The sequence below is a fragment of the Diadema antillarum genome, unplaced genomic scaffold, assembly GCF_040938485.1.
Source record: "Diadema antillarum isolate AM-2024a unplaced genomic scaffold, OU_Dant_1.0 seq00000290_RagTag, whole genome shotgun sequence".
NCBI lineage: Eukaryota > Metazoa > Echinodermata > Echinoidea > Diadematoida > Diadematidae > Diadema > Diadema antillarum.
The window spans coordinates 327,613-347,971 of record NW_027271316.1 but is presented as its reverse complement, the minus strand read 5'-3'; the positions used below and the strand labels follow the sequence as shown (position 1 = coordinate 347,971).

Here is a 20,359-nt window from a genome sequence, read left to right as displayed (position 1 = left end):
GCATTTGCTTCAGAATGGTCTCATATTCAAGTAATGTGCAGTTTAATGTTTCCAGGTTAGCATGCCTGTACAGTGACGGGGCATTAAACTGCACATTACTTGAATATGAGACCGTTCTGAAGCAAATAATTTTCACACAACAATAGATACATAATGTACTCTTAAATGAATCCCACAAGAATTGGAACAATCATCCCCCAGCATATCCACTGATTCCCACTGATCAGTTACTAGCCATCCCCTTTAAGATTTTCAAAAGATGCCTACAAATATGTCACTCACCTTCAAGTTGAAGCGTTGCTGATCGCAGAAGCCCGTACACGTGGCACTGGAGAATGTCGCCATCGTTGACGGAAGTGGGGGTAAAGGTCAACTCGCTCGTCATGTCATAGTATGTAAACCTGTCAATGCCGTAAGTGAAACCGTGGGTGAAGGTCGCGGTCTCGTAGAACTCATCCACAGCACTTTGGTTTCCTGTGCAACGAATCACAGTTCACTTACGGTGTTAACACAGTACCAACTCGGAGTGAACAGGAGCAAAGTAGGAAAAATAAATATTGTGTTATGGCAATCTGCCTTTTGTGGGGACCAAATTGATGAAATTCCTTGTTTTTCACATGTTTTTTTTTACTGCAGATCTGATTACGTCCTGAGGTAATGACATGAGAACAAAAACAAAACACAAAACAAAAGAGCCCAGTACCATGACCACCTCCGTACCTTTAGTATGCTATATAAATCATTAGTTTTGAGCCAGATATTCTATGAGAAATATTAACATTAAAAGGTGTTTACTTTCTTCTTCTTTTTTCTTTTTGCTGAGTATAATACATTGATCATAGGAAAAGTAATGATGGTGAAACAACACTGATACTAGTCATCAAAATGGCAAAGTTTTGTATATTTCCTTGCACGTTGAATGCATTTTGGCAGGAATACATTTATAATGATGTATGCAGTTAGGCATGGTAATTAATGGTGATACTAATGATGACAGTGATTGTCGCCATAGGCATTACTTATCAAGGACTTACACACTAGCGTTGTCTTTGTTATTCCTCAATTTCCTGTCCTTAAAAACAGTAACATCTCCAAAAAAAAAAAAAAGCCAGCTACCCATTGCTGGGAAGACAACGTACGCAAGTAGTCAGAATCGACAAACTTTTTTTTTTAAAGTGGGACTCTGTAATATTCTTTCCTTTTGTAGAGGTTCTCTTAACATTTACAAAAAACATTTGGAAAAAAAATCGTGTGATTAATATGATAATGACTTGCATGCTCTCTATATAAGTACGTTTGAGTTCGTAGAATATGTCACGTAATCCTCTATTCGCAAGAAACTGCAACATAGAATTAATCAAAATGAAATCAAAATCAAATCATAATCACAAAATCAGAGTAATAAAAAAGGTTTAAAAAATCTTGAAATCAGATTTAACTTACGTTTCCCTGCACAACGCACCCCAACATCGTCGCCATGGCCGCATGAAGATGATACCCAGCGAGACGGATAGCAGCCCCAGGGCCACCGGTAGCACTCCAGGAGGGATTTTTCGCGTCCAGTCCAGCAGTAAATCCAGTGATCAAGCCAGATAGGCCCGAAACCCTGACCGAAGTAGGCGTTCGGAAACACCGATAGAGCCGAGGTGTAACCAAGCTGTCTGCACACGACATGTGCTTCTTTTATGCCAAAGTACCCATCACACACTGTTCCCCACTGCCCGTCACAGAATATCTCAACTCGTCCTTCATTATCTCTCGCGCCTCCAACAAGTCGCACTAAAAGAGGGAATATGCAGATTGACATCAGGGAAACAGTGGCGTATTGTTATTGCCTTGCGAAAAAGATCACCCGAAAACAAAACAAAAAACTATAAATAAATGATAAACTTTATTGCAAAATGAGCTAATCGCCATCTTAAAACATTTCACGGGAAAGGCCAAGTCCCACTGCACTTACGGATGCAAAGAGGATGTAAAGCGTAAAAAAGAAAACGCTACCCATCCGCTGTATACTCATCGCATACGTGTTTCATACGCTCTATCCATCGAGCATCCGTTCATGGTGATTTCATCCGCGCAAAAATGTTTAAGCTGCTTAAAACTTTTAGAACGGATGAACTTTCCGCCGTGTACAATGTAAATCCGCGACATATACGAGCAACAAACGTTGTACGTCCGTTATCATCCGTTAAACGTCCGCTGTATCCTCTCTGCATCCTCTGGGCATCCTCGCAACTCACATCCGCTGCAGCTGAAAACGGAAAGAGGGAGGAAAGATATGTACATGGAACGTCTCTACATCGTTAATAGCACGGAAATAGAAAGGATGTAAGCGTATGCATCTCGTATATAAAGTATTTAAAACGGATAAAGCGTTTGTACCTGCGATGTATCTCGTATATTTAGGATGTCTGGAGTATGTCTTAAGTATGTAGAAGGACACCTAGCGGACAACCGATATTTTGTATACAACGGGGGAGAAAAATCATCTGGATCTCAGTATGAGTCGAGCAGCCGTGGTGTACAGGCCTCATCACCCTTGGTCTTGGTCTTCAACATCATCAATTGTTTTCCATCATGGATGATCAAAGAGTCCATATGATAGCTGCATTCATTCAACAGCAGAACCACAACCTTTTCAGACTGTATCAAGTTTTAGACAGAAGGAGAAGAAGGAGAAGAAGGAGACGTCCAAGAGTTGTGTGGGTCCGAGGATGGATCGTGAGAAGAATGGAGTTTGGACTGTATGGCCAGTTGATGGTGGAGCTGAGGAATGAAGACCCTCGCGTATTCCATCACTTCCTGAGGATGCCACCAGCCATGTTTGACGAACTTGTAGAGCGTCTGAGACCCAGGTTGACCAAGCCTTGCACCAACTTCCCTCCCAACCTGGACCCTGGACTGAAGGTGGCCCTGACTCTGCGGCACCTGGCCTCTGGAACCACATACAGAAACATGCAGTATGCATGGAGGGTGTCACACAACAGCATCAGCAAAGTCGTCAGAGAAGTGGTAGAGGCCATCGTTGAAGAATACGTTGACGAGCTCCTCAGGTGCCCCACCACTGAACAAGGCTGGAAACAACTTGCAGAAGATTGGTATCAGAGGTGGAACTTTCCTCACACCGTAGGAGCCATAGATGGGAAGCACGTGGCTTGCAAAGCTCCAGCCAACTCAGGGTCCACTTATTACAACTACAAGGGCTTCTTCAGTATCATCCTCTTTGCCATGGTTGATGCTGACTACAAGTTCATCTACATAGATGCCTCAAGCAACGGGTCAGCTTCAGATGCCCAGATATACAATGCAAGTGACTTCAAGGATAGGCTGGAACGCAAACTCATCATGGGTTTTCCTGGTCCAGACCCCCCTCCCAATGACACACATGATGTGCCCTACTTCATCATTGGTGATGAAGCGTTCTCCCTCATCAGAACCTACTTCATGAAGCCGTACAGTTCAAGATACCTCACCTGTGAAGAGAGAATCCTCAACTACAGGCTGTCCAGGGCAAGACGGGTGGTGGAGAACGCCTTCGGTATCCTGGCTAACAGGTTCCAGATACTTCTCACCACCATGCAGCATGACCCAGAGACTGTGAGGAGAATCGTGGAAGCTTGCTGCATCCTGCACAATCTCATGCGCACCCGCCACCCAGTGTTGCAGAACAGACTTGTCGACCGTCAACAAGGGAATGGGGACATGGAGCCTGGTGAATGGAGACAAGGACTTAACCTGATGGACGCTGTGGATGTACAAGGCCACGTGAAGCGAAGAAGCAGCGCAACCTCTTGAGACACTGGTGCAACTCCCCAGCTGGATCAGTGGAGTGGCAAGACAGGATGATAGATGATTAGAATGGATGCTTCCTTGAGACTGTTGCATAAGACTGATGAGATTGTGCCATAAGAACACAGCGTTACAATGCTGTTGTATACTTGTACTCTTGTAGCTCTTTATTGTTAAATGTATGTTGTGGGGTCCTACAATGAATAGGGCATTAATAAACGAATTTGTTTAATTCAAAATGTGTTGATGGCTGAATGAATTGTATTGATAGTAAAGGTTCATAATATGTGTGGCAGCTGGGATGGTGGACCATGCAGTCCCAGTATAGTTACACTGCCAGTGTAAGTCCGGAGGTTTCCCTATCCCACAACTTTCCATAAGTCCATATCAAAGTCCTTTATCCCCCAGATAATAGTAAAGAACAACATCAACTCAATCACAGTTTATTTCCAATCAACGAAAATCAAAACGTAGTACAAAGTATACATATGTCATGAAATGATATTGTTCAAACATTTGCAAAAGATTCATGTAGTATACGAGATAAATTATATAACAACATATAATTATATAAGAGGAACATTAACTTGTTTGAACAATATCATTTCATGACATGTATACTTTGTACTAGGTTTTGATTTTCGTTGATTGGAAATAAACTATGATTGAATTGAATTGAATTGAACATTACTTGTGTAAACGGCCCTTTTTGCCCATCAATAAAAAAATATAAAAACCAAACTGTGGCCAACTGATCCCAGGCCAGACTATGTTGGTGGACCATAGCATGCTCAGTTACTGCTGTCATGGTTGCACTGTTAGTCAGAATTCGCTGTGTCCAATTATTCACAGATATGACTTAACTGTTTTGATTAATAAGGTAACAAAAAACAAATTATAATCTTTGGCCACACGACTATATCAGGGATTTCCCCCAAAATTTTGAGTTAAATTCAACGTGTTTAATATTAAGTTTAACTCAAATTAGCGTTTCAAGTGTTCCAAACAAGTGTTTCAAAGACTTTACCAACCCTTTATTAAGGAAAAATGCAAAGTTTTAACCTTTTTTTTTCAAAGTTTTTACCAACACTTTATTAAGTACACAAACAATGCAAAGTTGTGACCATGTTTGCAAAGTCCAGATGTATCAGTGTATCGGTAGCCTTCTTCCTAGTACAGATGTACCGATGTAGCCACCAGCACGTCTGACTGCGTGCGTGCTGCATCCACGGTGCGGACACAATTCATACTCCCCGCATGCGCAGTGAACGCTTTGCATCCGATATATATCCGCACGGCATCCCCTTTGTTTCCGTTAGGCGTACGTGATGAATCCGCTTCATCCGCTGTGCATCCGCTCTTTCCGCTTTGCGTCCGCTTCGCAATTATCCCCCTGTAACCCCTTCGGAGCTGTCATCCACTTCCATCCGCTTTCATCCGCTAGGTTTCCGATGAACATCCGTTTAACATCCCCGCTACATACGACCCAAGTCCGTTCTTTTCCGTTCTATTTTCGCAAATTTTCGCCAATTTCGTAAATTTCTGGAGCGGATGAAAGCGGATGGAGCCACCCCCGTAATTTTGCTCGTCCGCTGTGTCCTTTCTGCATACGCTTTGTGTCCGTCGGCCAGTGGGACCGGGCCTTTAAGTCCGTCATCAGAAAGAGCAAAAATTAAACCTTTCCGGTAATACCTCTCTTGTGACATAACAAAGAATATTCTAGACGTTATATGTATGAAAATATCCTGTATTTTCTCATTATGTTCTTTGCTTTTTTTTTTGTTTTTTTTTTTGGAAGCTCAAATCACAAATATCTCAACTTAACAAGAATGGAGTTAGCTCGGTATGCGATAAAATTTTTCAATGTACAATGATACCAAAAAACAATATAGAAATAAAGATAATCAGGAAAGTGTATTAACGGTAACAATAAAGTGATTTAGTATCGACTATGAATTCGATTAGACATTGGCGTAGTACACGTCGAGCTGTCACTGCTGACACTTTGGTGGCGAGTGTATTTTGTACCCGAAGGTCTTTTTGAAAGAAAAGTGCTGCGTAAGCTGTTATTTTCGCGTACAGACATTTTCGCGAATTACGGCACAGTTAGATATTTGCAAGATGAATTCTCGGGCTGACACCGACGTTGTCCCATCGCTGTACCTACATTTTTTATGCATTTCATGACTTAATGTGAAATCACACGCGACAGATTACTGCTGACCAATTGTATTACAGACATGACAGGTTATTTGTAGTGCATAATATTGATTTTCTTTTTTTCTTTTTCTTTTTTTGCCTGACAAATCAAATTTCGTCGATGATAAACCAAATTTCGTGCTTGACAAATCAATGTGGGTGCACTACCAAGCAATCCACTTGCATGACAAATGACAAAGCAAAATTTGTCAAATAAGACCCTTTTTAACGACAAGTTGTAATTTGTCATTACAAGACTAAATTTGTCACGGAAGTCCAATAACATTTCAAATTGCAATTCGTCACACAAATTTGTCAAATAAGACCACACGCATGACAAAGTGCTTAACAAGATAAAAGGTTGCCAAATAAGACGATTTGTTTGTCAAACTTTAATTTTCAATTGACTGAAAGATATTTACAGTGCAAATGCATTATTATACAAATGATGCACAGGATAGAGTGCGTTAGTGGAGGCGTATAGTGCACTCGAGTGTATTTACAATTGTGAAACATGCACGAGGCGAAGCCGAGTGCATGTTGCACTACATTGTGAATACCCGAGAGTGAGCTACGCCTCCACTAACGCCGCGAAATAATCCTGTGCATCATTTGTTTTATAAAATGGGTCGAAAATTCGAAAACTAACAGCATTTTTTCAGCGTTTTTCACGTACCTTTGTGGGTCAAGACGGCCGAAGATGTTCGTCCCAAACATTTACGCACGTCGCACTCGGAAATCCCGCACATACAGTATAAGTATGATGGGGGGTTGGGTTTCCGGACACTTAAGTTCCCGCATAAAAACTTACTTATTTTACATAGAATATGCACCCTTTACCTTCAAGACTTGATATAGACTCCTCATATAGGGCTACTAGACAACATACTCTGAAAACGGCGTCAAAATTTATCTGCTAAATCGTTGGATTTGCTCTTCAAAGTGACTCCATGTACGCGTCCGGTCCCACAACGCTTGGTCTACTGTACTGTACAAAGTGTACGTATAAGAGTGTACGTACGCCACACATGTTATGCACAAGGGAAGACAGGCCGGCCGGCGCGGCCGGCAGCCCGAACTAGAAGTTGTTTACAGGATTGACAGCGCGTACTGTATGCATGCAATTCAAAGGAGCCGCCGCGCGCACAGACGATCGGCAATAGGATTTAACACGCAGCGCAATGGGACTAGAATAAAGGAAGCACACGTGACTCATTTCAGCGCTTCCTATTGGCTACATTCTTGAACCCATTTTATAATACCCTATAGCGCATTGCGACATTTTCGCGTGTTGTTGAATTAGCTTTCCACCTGTGATTCGCGAAATTTGCGAAAAATTAAATCCTCTCGAAAATAACAGCTTATACAGTAAAAGTAACGGAAGCAAACTTGTACGTATTAACAGTTTCTATAGGAGATTGATGTCTCTTTCAGTACACACAATGGAACGTCAGACATGAGAAAAAGTCAAGCTAATCTTTTGTATACGCCTTCACTGCCTGTTGGCATAGAAAACCCTGAAGCATGAAAAAAAAACAACAACCAAAAAAAAAAAAAACCACTGACTGAGAACCTGGCGTGAAACGGAACGCTCATGTGCAATACATCTAACATTCGTTAACTCCATAAGCTGAAGCATTGTGTCCCAAATAATATTTTATTTTTGCTTTATAACCCGTTGATATTATCGTACATCTCATTTGTAACAATGTTTCGGCAAAAGAAAGAAGTCACATTGACAGTGAATCACTTCTACAAAAGAAAGCTATACATATATGCACCAACTCAGATCATCGGGACCATTCTGATCAAATGACATTTTTTTTTTTTTTTTTTTTTTTGGGGGGGGGGGGCAAAATTTACTCTTTATGTTTCGCTTATATAACGGTCATTTGCCATCATCCTTTTCCTCATTATTTCAGTTGGTCATGGACATACATTATTATCTCACTAAACAATCTAATAGATTTCAATTACATAATCAAAACGGTGATGGCTCTGAACTCTATCGGACACACCTGACCCGATATTTGGAACTCTCTTCCTACTGAAATTCGAACTTGAAAGTCCATGTACTCTTTTCAAGAATCTGTAAAAACAAAGCTGTTCTCTGGATATCAGTAATCTCATGATGTCATTTTATTGTATTGTATATGAAATTCTCTCGGGGAAATATTCCCAGTTCTAAATTACTACGTAATGTTATGTAACCGACCATGGCATTTAATTATTCACCTGTATATCTCGGTGAGAAAATTCTATATCATGTTTTATTGCTCACTGATCCAGGTGATCTAGCATTGTGTAAACCTTAAAGCGAAAGCAAACAGACCTCTCCATTCCTTGCTTCCTTCTTCTATCCTATCTCTATGTAAGTCATCCCTCCCTCCCATTTCTCCCATTTGTAATATTCATACTCCCATTGTTATGTATTACTAGTAAGTAAGAGGGCAGCATGCAAATCAAGCAACGCTTCGAAGCTGTAGCACTTCCCTATCATCATTCATTATGTATCGCTATGTTTTGTTGTTAAGGCAATCAAGAAACTATATTGCTGTATATTGTTAAGGCAGTTATAATGCAGTGACCAATAAATCAAATGAAATCAAATGAAATCAAACTTGAAATCCACGTCTGGCAACTTTTCGTTGGTTTTGTGGTGCAGGGTCACATATAGGGCCTACAATGTGATGAAAACCTAAAATGACATTAATCACATATAGGCCCTTTATGTGACCCTGCACCACAAATGTATGTATATATGTGACCGTGCACCTCAAAACGAACATAAAGTCGCACACACTGATTTTGCGTGAGGACTGGAAATAAGTGAAATGGGTCAACCTAGCCGAACTTGACTTTTTCATATTTTCTGAAAGAGCGGGTCTTCTTTTACATTATGCTAAAATTTGGTATCATAAAACAGGCAGGAAAGTGTGTTTTTTAGCAGTTTATCTCGAACATTTTTGGTAGAATAGTGTGATTAGGTGTGTCTTTAGAATCCCTTTTTCATTTCTGAAAAACCTTGTCCACACTCTTCAATTTCAACTCTAATAACTTTTGAAAGGATAGTGCTACTGCTTTGAAAGTTGGCATTAATTGTGGACAGATTGTGTTAATGAGGCATGCTTAATTTCAATTTAATCTGATAATCTCTTCATTGTTGTTACTCTGGTTGTTTACTTCCTGTCTTTTGTCCCATTCATCGCACAGCCAGCACGGTTTGGTAAAGATTAAGCGCTTGAATAGACACTGTACTTCAGAGCCTCTTTTCTCAGTTCACACTTTTCCTGAGTTTGTGCTTTCTTTCCAATATTTAGATAGGTTAGGAGAGTCCATTTGATTTGACTTATACATCATTTTAAAGCTTAAAGTCTGCTCTTTCAGAATATGGTCTTAACTAAAAAATTATGTCTGGCGACTTTTTGTTTGTTTTGAGGTGCAGAGTCACATATATATATATATATATATATATGAAGAGTTTGTTTGCAAAAACCGATAAGTCCATATTTGCCAAATGGAGATATTTGCGATTAAAGGTCAAGAAAAAAAAGAGAATAATAAGAAAAATTTTGCTTCTTTTGACCATAACTTCAAAAATATACCTTTATATGTAGTGACCAATATATCATTTAAAAGGTATTTTTTTGTACTTTATGACAGAGATCTTACTTCAAAATCTTCAAAAATGGACTTATCGGTTTTTGCAAACAAACCCTTCATATATATATATATATATATATATATATATATATACCGTGTGTCTCAAAAAAAAAACTATACACTTTTGAAATGGCTGCCGAATAAGAAATTTATGATTCTGGGGGGAAAGGTTTATATGTATGGATAGCTCATGGACTCAACTTTCATATGAAAAGTCTAAAAATTCCTTTTTTCAACAAAATGTATTTGTATAAGCAGATGGGGATTATGTAAATTCATTATTCAAATACATTTTGTAGAAAAAAGGAATGTCACAGCTACTGGCTACTTATTATTCAGGTTACCCATTGACCTGAAGAATAAATAGCTGACATCTTTGACATTCTTTTTTTTTTTGACAATCCATTATTTGATATTCAGTGTTACATAATCACTACCTATCATATCAACTTCAGTTTTGTTAGCTCCAACGGACTCACCTCTCGCAAAATTGGAAGGCTAATTCCTGCGCAGCCTACTTTCATACCCTTTACAAAAGTGAGCAATGCTCATTCAAGCATGAATTATTTTTAGACTTTTTCATCACTTTGTCATATGAACGTTGAGTCCATAAGCTATCCATACATATAAACCTTTTCCCACAGAATCATATATTCCTTATTTGGCAGCCATTTCAAAAGTGTATAATTTTTTTTTTGGAGACACACGGTATATATATATATATATATATATATATATATATATTATACATTCAACGTGAACTGTAATACCTGAGACGATTCCAAATTGCTGGCATTACTCACCAGTCTTGCCATCACATGGCCTCGAACAATGGCTGCCTTGAAATCTGAAGAGGTGCGGCGTAGAACTACACTCTACGCCGTAAGGTGTCCGTTGAGATGCAAGGGAATTTCTGCCAAAGCAATATGACAACCGGAAATATCAGTGACGCGAAAATGTCCGGCATTTTTCGTTTCTAAGAGACTGTTTTGTTACATATAATTGCGTCAACCATTCCGTGAATATGTCCTGCGTACTTTAGGCACAATACCTTTGCAGGATTTCCAAAGGTAATGTTGTATGGATGGAAAGAAAGAAAAGTGTACCATATCTGGGTAGAGGTGTCCTTCCGTCGCATGGAAAGTTGGTATGTTATCATCCGGAAGAGGCTGTGAGTTTGGCGGGGTGTGGATCAAATCCGGTTCGTTGGCATCCGGGCTCTTGAATCACATTACCCATTACATAGTGTGCATTCTCTGCATTTAAAGCACGGGCAACCGACAATCATGTGGAAGTCACATTATGTGTGGCTGTGCAGCATTCTTATGTTGCATCTTTTCATGTCGTAAATCTTGTCCACGACGTCTTCACTGAAAAGAAAATCAAAATAAAGATTCAAGAAGAATACAATTTAGTTATAGTTTATTATCATCAATGTTCTTTCCAATCAAAACAATATGCCCAACGTTTTTCATGAGTAAGGTCAAGACAACACAGAAAACTCCGCACTATTTTGTGAATGATATGAATTTGTCAAGTCCATTTGTGACCCTGCACCACAAAACAAACAAAAAGTCGCCCGACATAAAATTTTAGTTAAGAGCATATTCTGAAAGATCGGACTTTTAGCTTCAAAGTGATGTATAACTCAAACCAATTTTATTCTCCTAACCTATCTAAATATTGGAAAGAAGGCACACACTTAGGAAAAGTGTGAACTGAGAAAAGAGGCTCTGAAGTACAGTGTCTATTCAAGCGCTTAATCTTTACCAAGCCGTGCTGGCTGTGCAATGAATGGGACAAAAAAACAGGATGTAAACCACCGGAGTAACTACAATGAAGGAATTATTAGATTAAATTGAAATTGATCATGCCTTAATAACACATTCTGTCCTTAATTAATGCCAACTTTCAAAGCAGTAGCGTTACACCTTCAAAAGTTATAGGACTTGTGTGTACAAGGTTTTTAAGAAAGGAAAACAGGACTCTAAAGACGCACTTAATCACACTATTTTGCCAACTAATGTTCCAGAAAAACGGCTAAAAAGCACACTTTTCTGCCCGTTTTATGATCCCCAAATTTAGCATAATGTAGAAGAAGACTTGTTCTTTCAGAAAATATGAAAAAGTCAACATCGGCTCGGTTGACCCTTTTCACCTATATTCAGTCCTCACACAAAATCAGTGTGTGCGACTTTTTGTTCGTTTTGTGGTGCACGGTCACATTTTATGTCTGGATGATAAATAAAGTAAAGAAAGATAGTATTGTTTAGCGTTAATGCCATTAGTACCGTACTTGCGAGTTATCATCCAACCCCATTGTTGTTGTTATTTTTTGATTTTCTTTAAAGTCATATCATGCTTGCCATCTGATAAGTCTCGTATCAAGAAAAGTTGCACAAGTTATTTTCACTTATTAGTGAAGGCGGAGTTGATGATATGGCGGAGGGTATAGTGTTTGTATTGCACTCGAATCGGAATGCATTCTGTTACATTTCAGTGAGTATCCCACGGAATGGGAATTTCCCTTCCTCATGTGACGTCACACGCCGGAAAGACATAGCGAATGTCTTGGTAAAGTGCCAAGAGTAGACTGGAGTTCAGGTTGGCAGAAAATGGTACGAAAAATGTAACGTTTATTCTAAAATATCTCCAGCATTTCATGGTAACAATTCGTTTTGCCATGCCCGACAGAATGCATTCGTGTTCATTAACATGTTTAAGTACCTTTGGCATTTTGAGAGCATCTGTTCATTTTATCTTCAAACTCTCTAAGTCGGATACGTATATTGAAACAGTCGATTTACAGAACTTTGCGTTCCCACGCCATTTGTAATCTTAACACCATTCAGATACCAGACGACATCGTCAGAACCCAAGACATCCCGGGCAGTACAGACAGCTGTTACTTCCTGGTTTGGTGATAGAAGACTTGGCACGTCTAGTGACAAAGTAGCTCCGCCTGCGTGAATAAAATTAAACTGAAATGTGAAATACAAAGAGCAGGAGAAACTCTTCTATATCATTTTACTGTTCATCTATATCGTTTTACAGTTCATTTTTTTCTCTTTAAAGTCATCATACTATCCACAAAAATTGCTTTAATTTGCAAAGTTTAGCTATCAACTTTCATGTCTCAATTTCATATTCTTATATAATATAATGGACTTTCAACTGAAGTGTGTTTTTTAATATCTATCTCACAATAAAAAATAGCGAAGATTGAAATGCTTCTTTTTCCGGTTAAATGTTCTAGATTAAGCTGCAGAATGAAAATGACAAGAATGGATAAAGCGTTTGTATTAAACAATAGAAACACGAACAAAAATATCAAGCAAGTATGGTATGATGAAGGGCTACTTACTCGAATAGCGAATGGCGAAGAAGAATAGCCAAAGGAAGGATAAAATCCGTTGGCCAGTCATTACGCAAAGCATCAGCCAAATCCTAGGGCGAGAGATATAAACACAAAAAACAGAGTTGTTTAACAAGTGCTTGTTAACAGGAGCAACAATTTCGGACTACAGTCAGGATGCATTTAGTCCCTCGAGAAGGAGTTCTCATCTCAGAGTCTAGTATTCATCATGATAAACTAAATCATTCATCGTGTTGTAATTACAATAACAGATATGGTTAGTATTATTTTAAGGATGACTTCAGTTAAACAAACGTGATATCGTCTTCAGAGAATCAAAGTAGGTTGTTGATCACGGTGCCTGACGGAAAAACAGATGTCTCGCTAAAATATCATTTATTGAAACCTTTTCCACAGAGGCATATCTAAATCGCTAGAAGAGTATACGAAGACGTTATCGCAATTGTGAGTGTGTATATTAAAGCAGACTGTCAGACAGTCATTCGGTTGGAAATAGATCAGTGCGCGTAGACATGCATGCGCATGCGTCTTCTAGCGGAACATTCGTATATTCAACCAAACAGAACTTAGTATTAATGAGATGGACAAATGGATTCTATAGTATATAGAAGGAAATGCTGTGCGTTTTGATCCCCTTGGTGTTTCCCTGGAACTATTTCTTGGCATGCGGAATGATAATCAGCCATTTGCATGTGAATCATTCCACCACGCCCACCTTAGAAATGGGACAATTGTGTAAGTCCTTGTCAACGTTTAATGTTCATATGAGTGTCAACTGTACATCCTGGTTTCAAATCATAGATATGAAGTGTCTTTCCACTTTTAATAGTGTGGTGTTGTAGGGAAAAATATTACAACTGCTGCTGAGAGATTTTTTTTTTCAGTGCATATTTAGAGTTCATAGTTGTCACTTTATTTGGAAAACACACACGCACACACACATAAATATATATATATATATATATATATATATATATATATATATATATATATATGTATATATATATGAATAGTGTAAATCTTATCTGCAACTTTCATAACATTATTTTGCTCATGACGTTGCAAGCCATGAGTCCGATGATGCGTTTTATGATCTTATTAATGCGTCTTCCTTTAATTCTTTAACTCTTTTAAGTGTCAAAATTATTTCCTGTCCATAGGTTTGTGTGTGAAGTTTGTTCACATTTGACTCACTGGCACATAAAGGTGTAATCGATTATTTCTTTCAATAAGTCTTTGTGAGTGTTTGTATCTCTGTAACATGTTTAAAAAACAATGTCTACACGAGTGTATTCATTAAAAATTTAGTTTGATATGGAGATAGTCTTAAATCCAGGAATCCATATCGTGCCGCTATTATTTGGTCGGCAGAGAATTTAGATATCGATGTTGATGATTTACACAGCGCAACTTACTCCAATAATAACATCATAAAAGAGATATTTTTTTCTTCCTGTTTACTTAGCAAACATTAAGTGTGTCTTTTGATTGCATTGTAAGTAGACTCGCAGGGAAGGATGCGTTTCCTTCCTTGATTGAAACTTAATTGATTTGACAGATGAGACCTTATCCTTCTGAAAACACGCATTAAAGTACGTCCAGCACATCCCAGTCAACGAGGGGTATGTTTCCTCGCATGTCTTAGTACATGTTATAAAGGCATACACATACATACACACACACAATGCATATCATGATATTTATATACACTGTAATTCTTCTATATCTGTAATATACAGGTCTCGAGTTTAGTGTTGCGGCACATGGTCACGAAAAAAAGAAGTTAGTGTCCAGCCCTGATTATATATTACTGATATATATATATATATATATATATATATATATATATATATATATATATATATTTATATATATATATATATATATATATATATATATGTATATATACATGTGATCCTGCACCACAAAACAAACATAAAGTCGCCAGACATGAATTTTTAGTTAAGACAATAATGTGAAAGAGCATACTCTGTGTCTTTAAAATGATGTATAACTCAAATCAAATGGACTCTCCCAACCTATCTAAATATTGGAAAGAAAGCACAAACTCAGGAAAAGTGGGAACTGAGAAAAGAGGCTCTGAAGTACACTGTCTATTCAAGCGCTTAATCTTTGCCAAACCAAGCTGGCTGTGCGATGAATGGGACAAAATACAGGAAGTAAACCATCCGAGTAACAACAATGAAGGAATTATTTGATTAAAATGAAATTAAACATGCCTCATTAACACATTCTCTCCATAATTAATGCCAAATTTCAAAAGAGTAGAACTATTCTTTCAAAATTTATTAGAGTTGAAAGTGAAGAGTGTGTACAAGATTTTTTCAGAAATGAAAAGGGGACTCTAAAGACAAACCTAATCACACTGTTCTACCAAAAATGTTCGAGATAAACTGCTAAAACACACACTTTCCTGCCCGTTTTATGATCCCAAATTGTAGCATAATGTAAAGGAAGACTTGCTCTTTCAGAAAATATGAAAAAGTCAAGATCGGCTAGGTTGACAAATTTCACTTATTTTCAGACCTCACGCAAAATCAGTGTGTGCGACTTTTTGTTCGTTTTTTGATGCATGGTCACATATATATATATATATATATATATACATATATATATATATATATATATATATATACATATATACAATGTATAATATATCAAATGGGTTAGTCAAATACCGGTTAGTGATTGGCTAAACACGGTCACGTGATGGAGGCACATTTCGGGAGGCTATAAGTCCCTCGACTTCGTCTCGAGACTTATAACCTCCCTCAATAGCATTTCAAACCCTTCGGGTGGAACATTCGGTATGTTCCCTCCCCCGCCTGTCATCATCTATAATATAAAAATAATGATAATAACAATAATAATACTAATAAAAATGATGATGTATATAAATATACATATATATGTATATATATATATATATATATATATATATACGTATATATATATATATATATATATATATATATATATATATACGTATATATATATACGTATATATATATATATATATGTATACATATATATATAGATAGAGAGAGAGAGAGAGAGAGAGAATGTGTATGTGTGTGTGTTGCCCCATACAACTAGTCGAAAGCTTAAAGGGATCGTACAGTTCTGGTTGAGACCTAATTTCAGGTTTCTAATATTCTAAGGTGAGATAATTAGAAATGTAATATAAAATATGAAAGAGCATGCAATTCATTGAGGAATTCAACGTTTGATAAGAATTGGTTTTGAAATAGCTGAGATATCCGAAAAGATCGATTCTAATAAAGTGTGGGACCCACACTTTGTAACGATCACTTTGTTTTACTTTGTTTTTGAATGTTTCAGTTATTCAAAACCCGATTTTCATCAAATAAACGTTGAATTCCTATTAAAATGGTATCCTTTGTACTATGTTATAAGTGTTTTCTTGGTATCTTGCAAAAACTTAAAAGCCCAATTCTCATCTCAACCAATACTGTACTATCCCTTTAATAAAAAAAATGATAGACGTGTCTGTTTAATACTGTGTGTCTGTCTGTCTGTCCGTATATTACCGAGTAAGTAGCAATTCTTCGTGATAGGCTGGAAACATTAACAAAAATGAAAATAAACGAATAGTAATATTTTTCAGAATTCTCATTCATCGAATTTGCGAAGAATTTGTGTGCGAAGTTAACAATCGACTCTTCAACAAAAGTCACGTTTTTCACTGTCAGTTGAAACTTGAAACGTTGATTGCAGTTTTCCGGCTTTAATGAATTTTATACCTAGTTAAAAAATATGGTGATTAGTCACTTGAAGTGTATATATGAACACATTTGATCACTTTTTGTTTCTCTCTCTCTCTTTCTTTCTCTCCCTTTCTCTCTCTCTTTCTCTCTGTCTCTCTCATACACGAGTATAAAGATGTTTCCCTTGCACAGAAAGGTAATAATGTTAAACTGAACGTGAGCCCGAAAAGAAATCTAAAACTTGATAAACTGTGTCGATCCATAATCAGTATAACGTTTTCGATATCAATGTTTTATTTTAGTGACAATACGATATTGTTATATTGTATACATCTTACTTTCAAGCCTACACTAGACGTATTTTTGACCATTGATAGTTGGCCATCCATTGTCCAACTTTCACAACAATAGTTTATCGTGTGCGTGTGTATTTTTCTGTTTGTTTTGTTTTTTCATCATTGCTGCATAGATCTGCAAAATCACTTTAATAAAACGAAATATCAGTGTCATGCATCGTAGTTTTGAGACTAAATTTGTTTAGAAAAAATGAACACATGCCAAGAGATATCAACATCTAATCCAAATGATTAAGTTACGAATGAGTTTCAAATATCATAAATGAAATAATTGGTTTCACTCATGGGGAAAACTACTGCTCAGGGACAGTGACAACTATTTCTCAAGCAAAGGTTTAAAAGTGGAAAAGCATTGTTTTGGTAAATATGAATAAGACACCACTGTGTATCGTCATGTACATAGGTGATTTTAAGAATTAAAGCGCAATGAAGTCCATTTCTCTAATGAAAATTAAAATAAATGTTTTTGAAAAAGTTATTGATAAATAATTGGAGTACAAAATCAGACATTCATGCAACAATATCAGACACATCACAATGTGCCGTCGATTACAGAGGTGACTTATGTCAAAATGTACATGGGACAGTTCACGTTTTATTCTTGAAATACTTTCGTATAATGAACATATAACTATCCTCTTGCATGCAAAAACTACATGAAATTTACATAAATAAGTTCATGTTTAATGTATAATGCCTTGTTTTATATGACTAAAATGATAATGCATGTATTTTTTTTTTCATGTGTGTATGTTATGTTTTTTCTCCAATAAAAACATTAAAAAAACTACAGGAAAGAAGGTGAAATAAGGCATTTCATGTTTAGGTCAGGCAACAGCAGAATATGAAGAGTTTGTTCGCAAAAACCGATAAGTCCATTTTTGAAGATTTTGAGTTACGGTGTCTTTCATAAAGCACAAAATAATACCTTTTAAATGATATATTGGTCACTTCATATAAAGGTACATTTTTGAAGTTATGTTCAAAAGAAGCAACAATTTTCTTATTATTCTCTTTGTTTTTCTTGACCTTTAATCGCAAATATCTCCATTTGGCAAATATGGACATATCGGTTTTTGCAAACAAACTCTTCATATATTCTGGTGATTCAGCACACTTCCCTGGACTACCGGTGCTCTTTTCCTTTTCTTTTTTTTTCAACAGTGCTTTGCATTTCCATACTGTCTTTCCTTATAAAAGTAACGGCCTTTGTTGAGAAGGAACATCAAATCAATTTCCCTTGTGACGTCGAGATTCTGATCCAAAACATAATTATGTAGTTCATTTGCACAATGGTTCCGTCTACCTGTCAGCGGTCAATGAAAATTTCGATAGATAGCGAAAAGGAAAGATGAAAGAAGAAGCCAAGTATTACCTCCACACTGAATGAAGGCGCCCAGATAATACTTCCCCTATAAAAGTAGGTATAAGTACATCACTCTGTTAGTGGTTCCGAGCGTGTAGCATATTTACCAGAGGTATACCCTTCCGTGTACTTTGGAACTTTGAAAGCATTAATTTTGTGTCTGCAGCAACTTGTAGGTCCTCAAATGTCATAAAGGTGGAATTCACACACACCTGTACTTATTTTTTCAATGGATGGAGGGTAAGGAACGTTCAAATTTGAAGAGTTTTGATATATATCATGATAAAGCATAATAATCATCGTCTTTAGCGATTTCTTCTTTGACTATTGTTGAATTCAGGTCAGATTCTGAAAGAAGAGCTTATTAGCTTACCTGGATATTTCGCGTGCTCAAAAGACATATTTCATTCCTCACAAGGGTAGCTCTGAATGCTTTCCTTTTCTTTGTCATAGCGAAGAAATGTGGTTCCATGAAAACTGTATCAGATCTCAATACATTTTTTTTTGTCTGTGTGTGTTTGTGTGTGCATTTTTCAGTTCTCAGATTAGTACAAAATGAATGTCATCATTTTCGAAAAATGTCATCAAGATAGAAATCAGTATTGATGATCCTGAAACGAGTATTTATGTGGTATTTTTCACTTCTAGTAACAACTACGGTGAAGTAAGAAAAAAAAGTCGCCAGGTCAAAACATGAATACACACTCATAAACAGACACCTATATATATATATATATATATATATATATATATATATATATATATATATATATATATATATGTATGTATGTATATACATATCATATACACATAATTCATACATACATATAAATCAAGCTGTAGGGAGACACACACAGTTACACACATTGTGATATCCAATGTATATATATGTAAACATTGTATTCTTTACTTTTTCTTTATAGTGAGAAGTATAACGTGTCAATATATATGTATAATGAAACAAAAATAATACATAATATATTAACTACTATAAGATCCATTCACATAATTTGCTCAAATCACAAATGATGTAAATGGATCGTATACTAACTTTTTGCAAAAGACAAATGTATAATGTTGTGTTTTCAAAGAATACGATATGATTGCAAAATAGAAGAATGGTGTTTATGTCAAAAAATATGTATAAAAATTTTAAAAATCAACTCTATATCGTTGAGATGTTTATAAGCAATTGAAACACTACGTCACAAATGAGTTGAACCGAGGAAAAAAAAATAGATATCATTTTGATAAATTTGATTATTTGAAACTAGCCTCTTTACACAAATGTTTTCAACTTATCAGTTGTATTATTCACTCTTACCGCAAAAAAACTACATATTTTCTCTTCTTCTCCTCTACAACACCTCTACAACACCTCTACCAAGGTCTCATCTTATGGAATACTTTTTCCGAATGATATTGAAAAACTCCCAGTCATTGCAGCAGTTTAGAAATAACTTCTGATGCATGTCCAGTAGATAGCAACTTATGTACTGTCTTCTATTCTGACATAACTGCGCACTTTTTTTCCCTACCCCTTTATTGTTTTGTGCATAATTTGCATTCTATTTCTTCGGTAAATTGTGAAAGATTTGTATTACTTCGGGGGCCTTTTCCCATTAAGCTTGATAGGTTTTTATTGTCCCTCACAGTGCGTATGATTACATTTCGACTTCAAACTGTATTGATTGTTGTTTGTAATGTTGAAATGAATGAAATAGAATTGATATTGCTTTTGAATTGTCATGGAAATAAAATTTGAAATGACTGAATATTTTGCAGTAATATAGCAGCAGACAATAAGAATGAATAATTCATGATATGTTTACTTTCATATTTCGTATAGTTCCTCCTG

General features: G+C 36.7%; 1 protein-coding gene across 1 annotated transcript; it reads left to right on the top strand.

Moving 5' to 3' along the window:
• The first annotated feature begins 2,580 nt into the window (after nucleotides 1–2,580).
• On the top strand, nucleotides 2,581–3,798 carry LOC139730083 (putative nuclease HARBI1). The gene has a single exon (XM_071640991.1). The coding sequence runs from the start codon at nucleotides 2,581–2,583 to the stop codon at nucleotides 3,796–3,798; it is 1,218 nt and encodes a 405-aa protein (XP_071497092.1).
• Nucleotides 3,799–20,359: the final 16,561 nt, after the last annotated feature.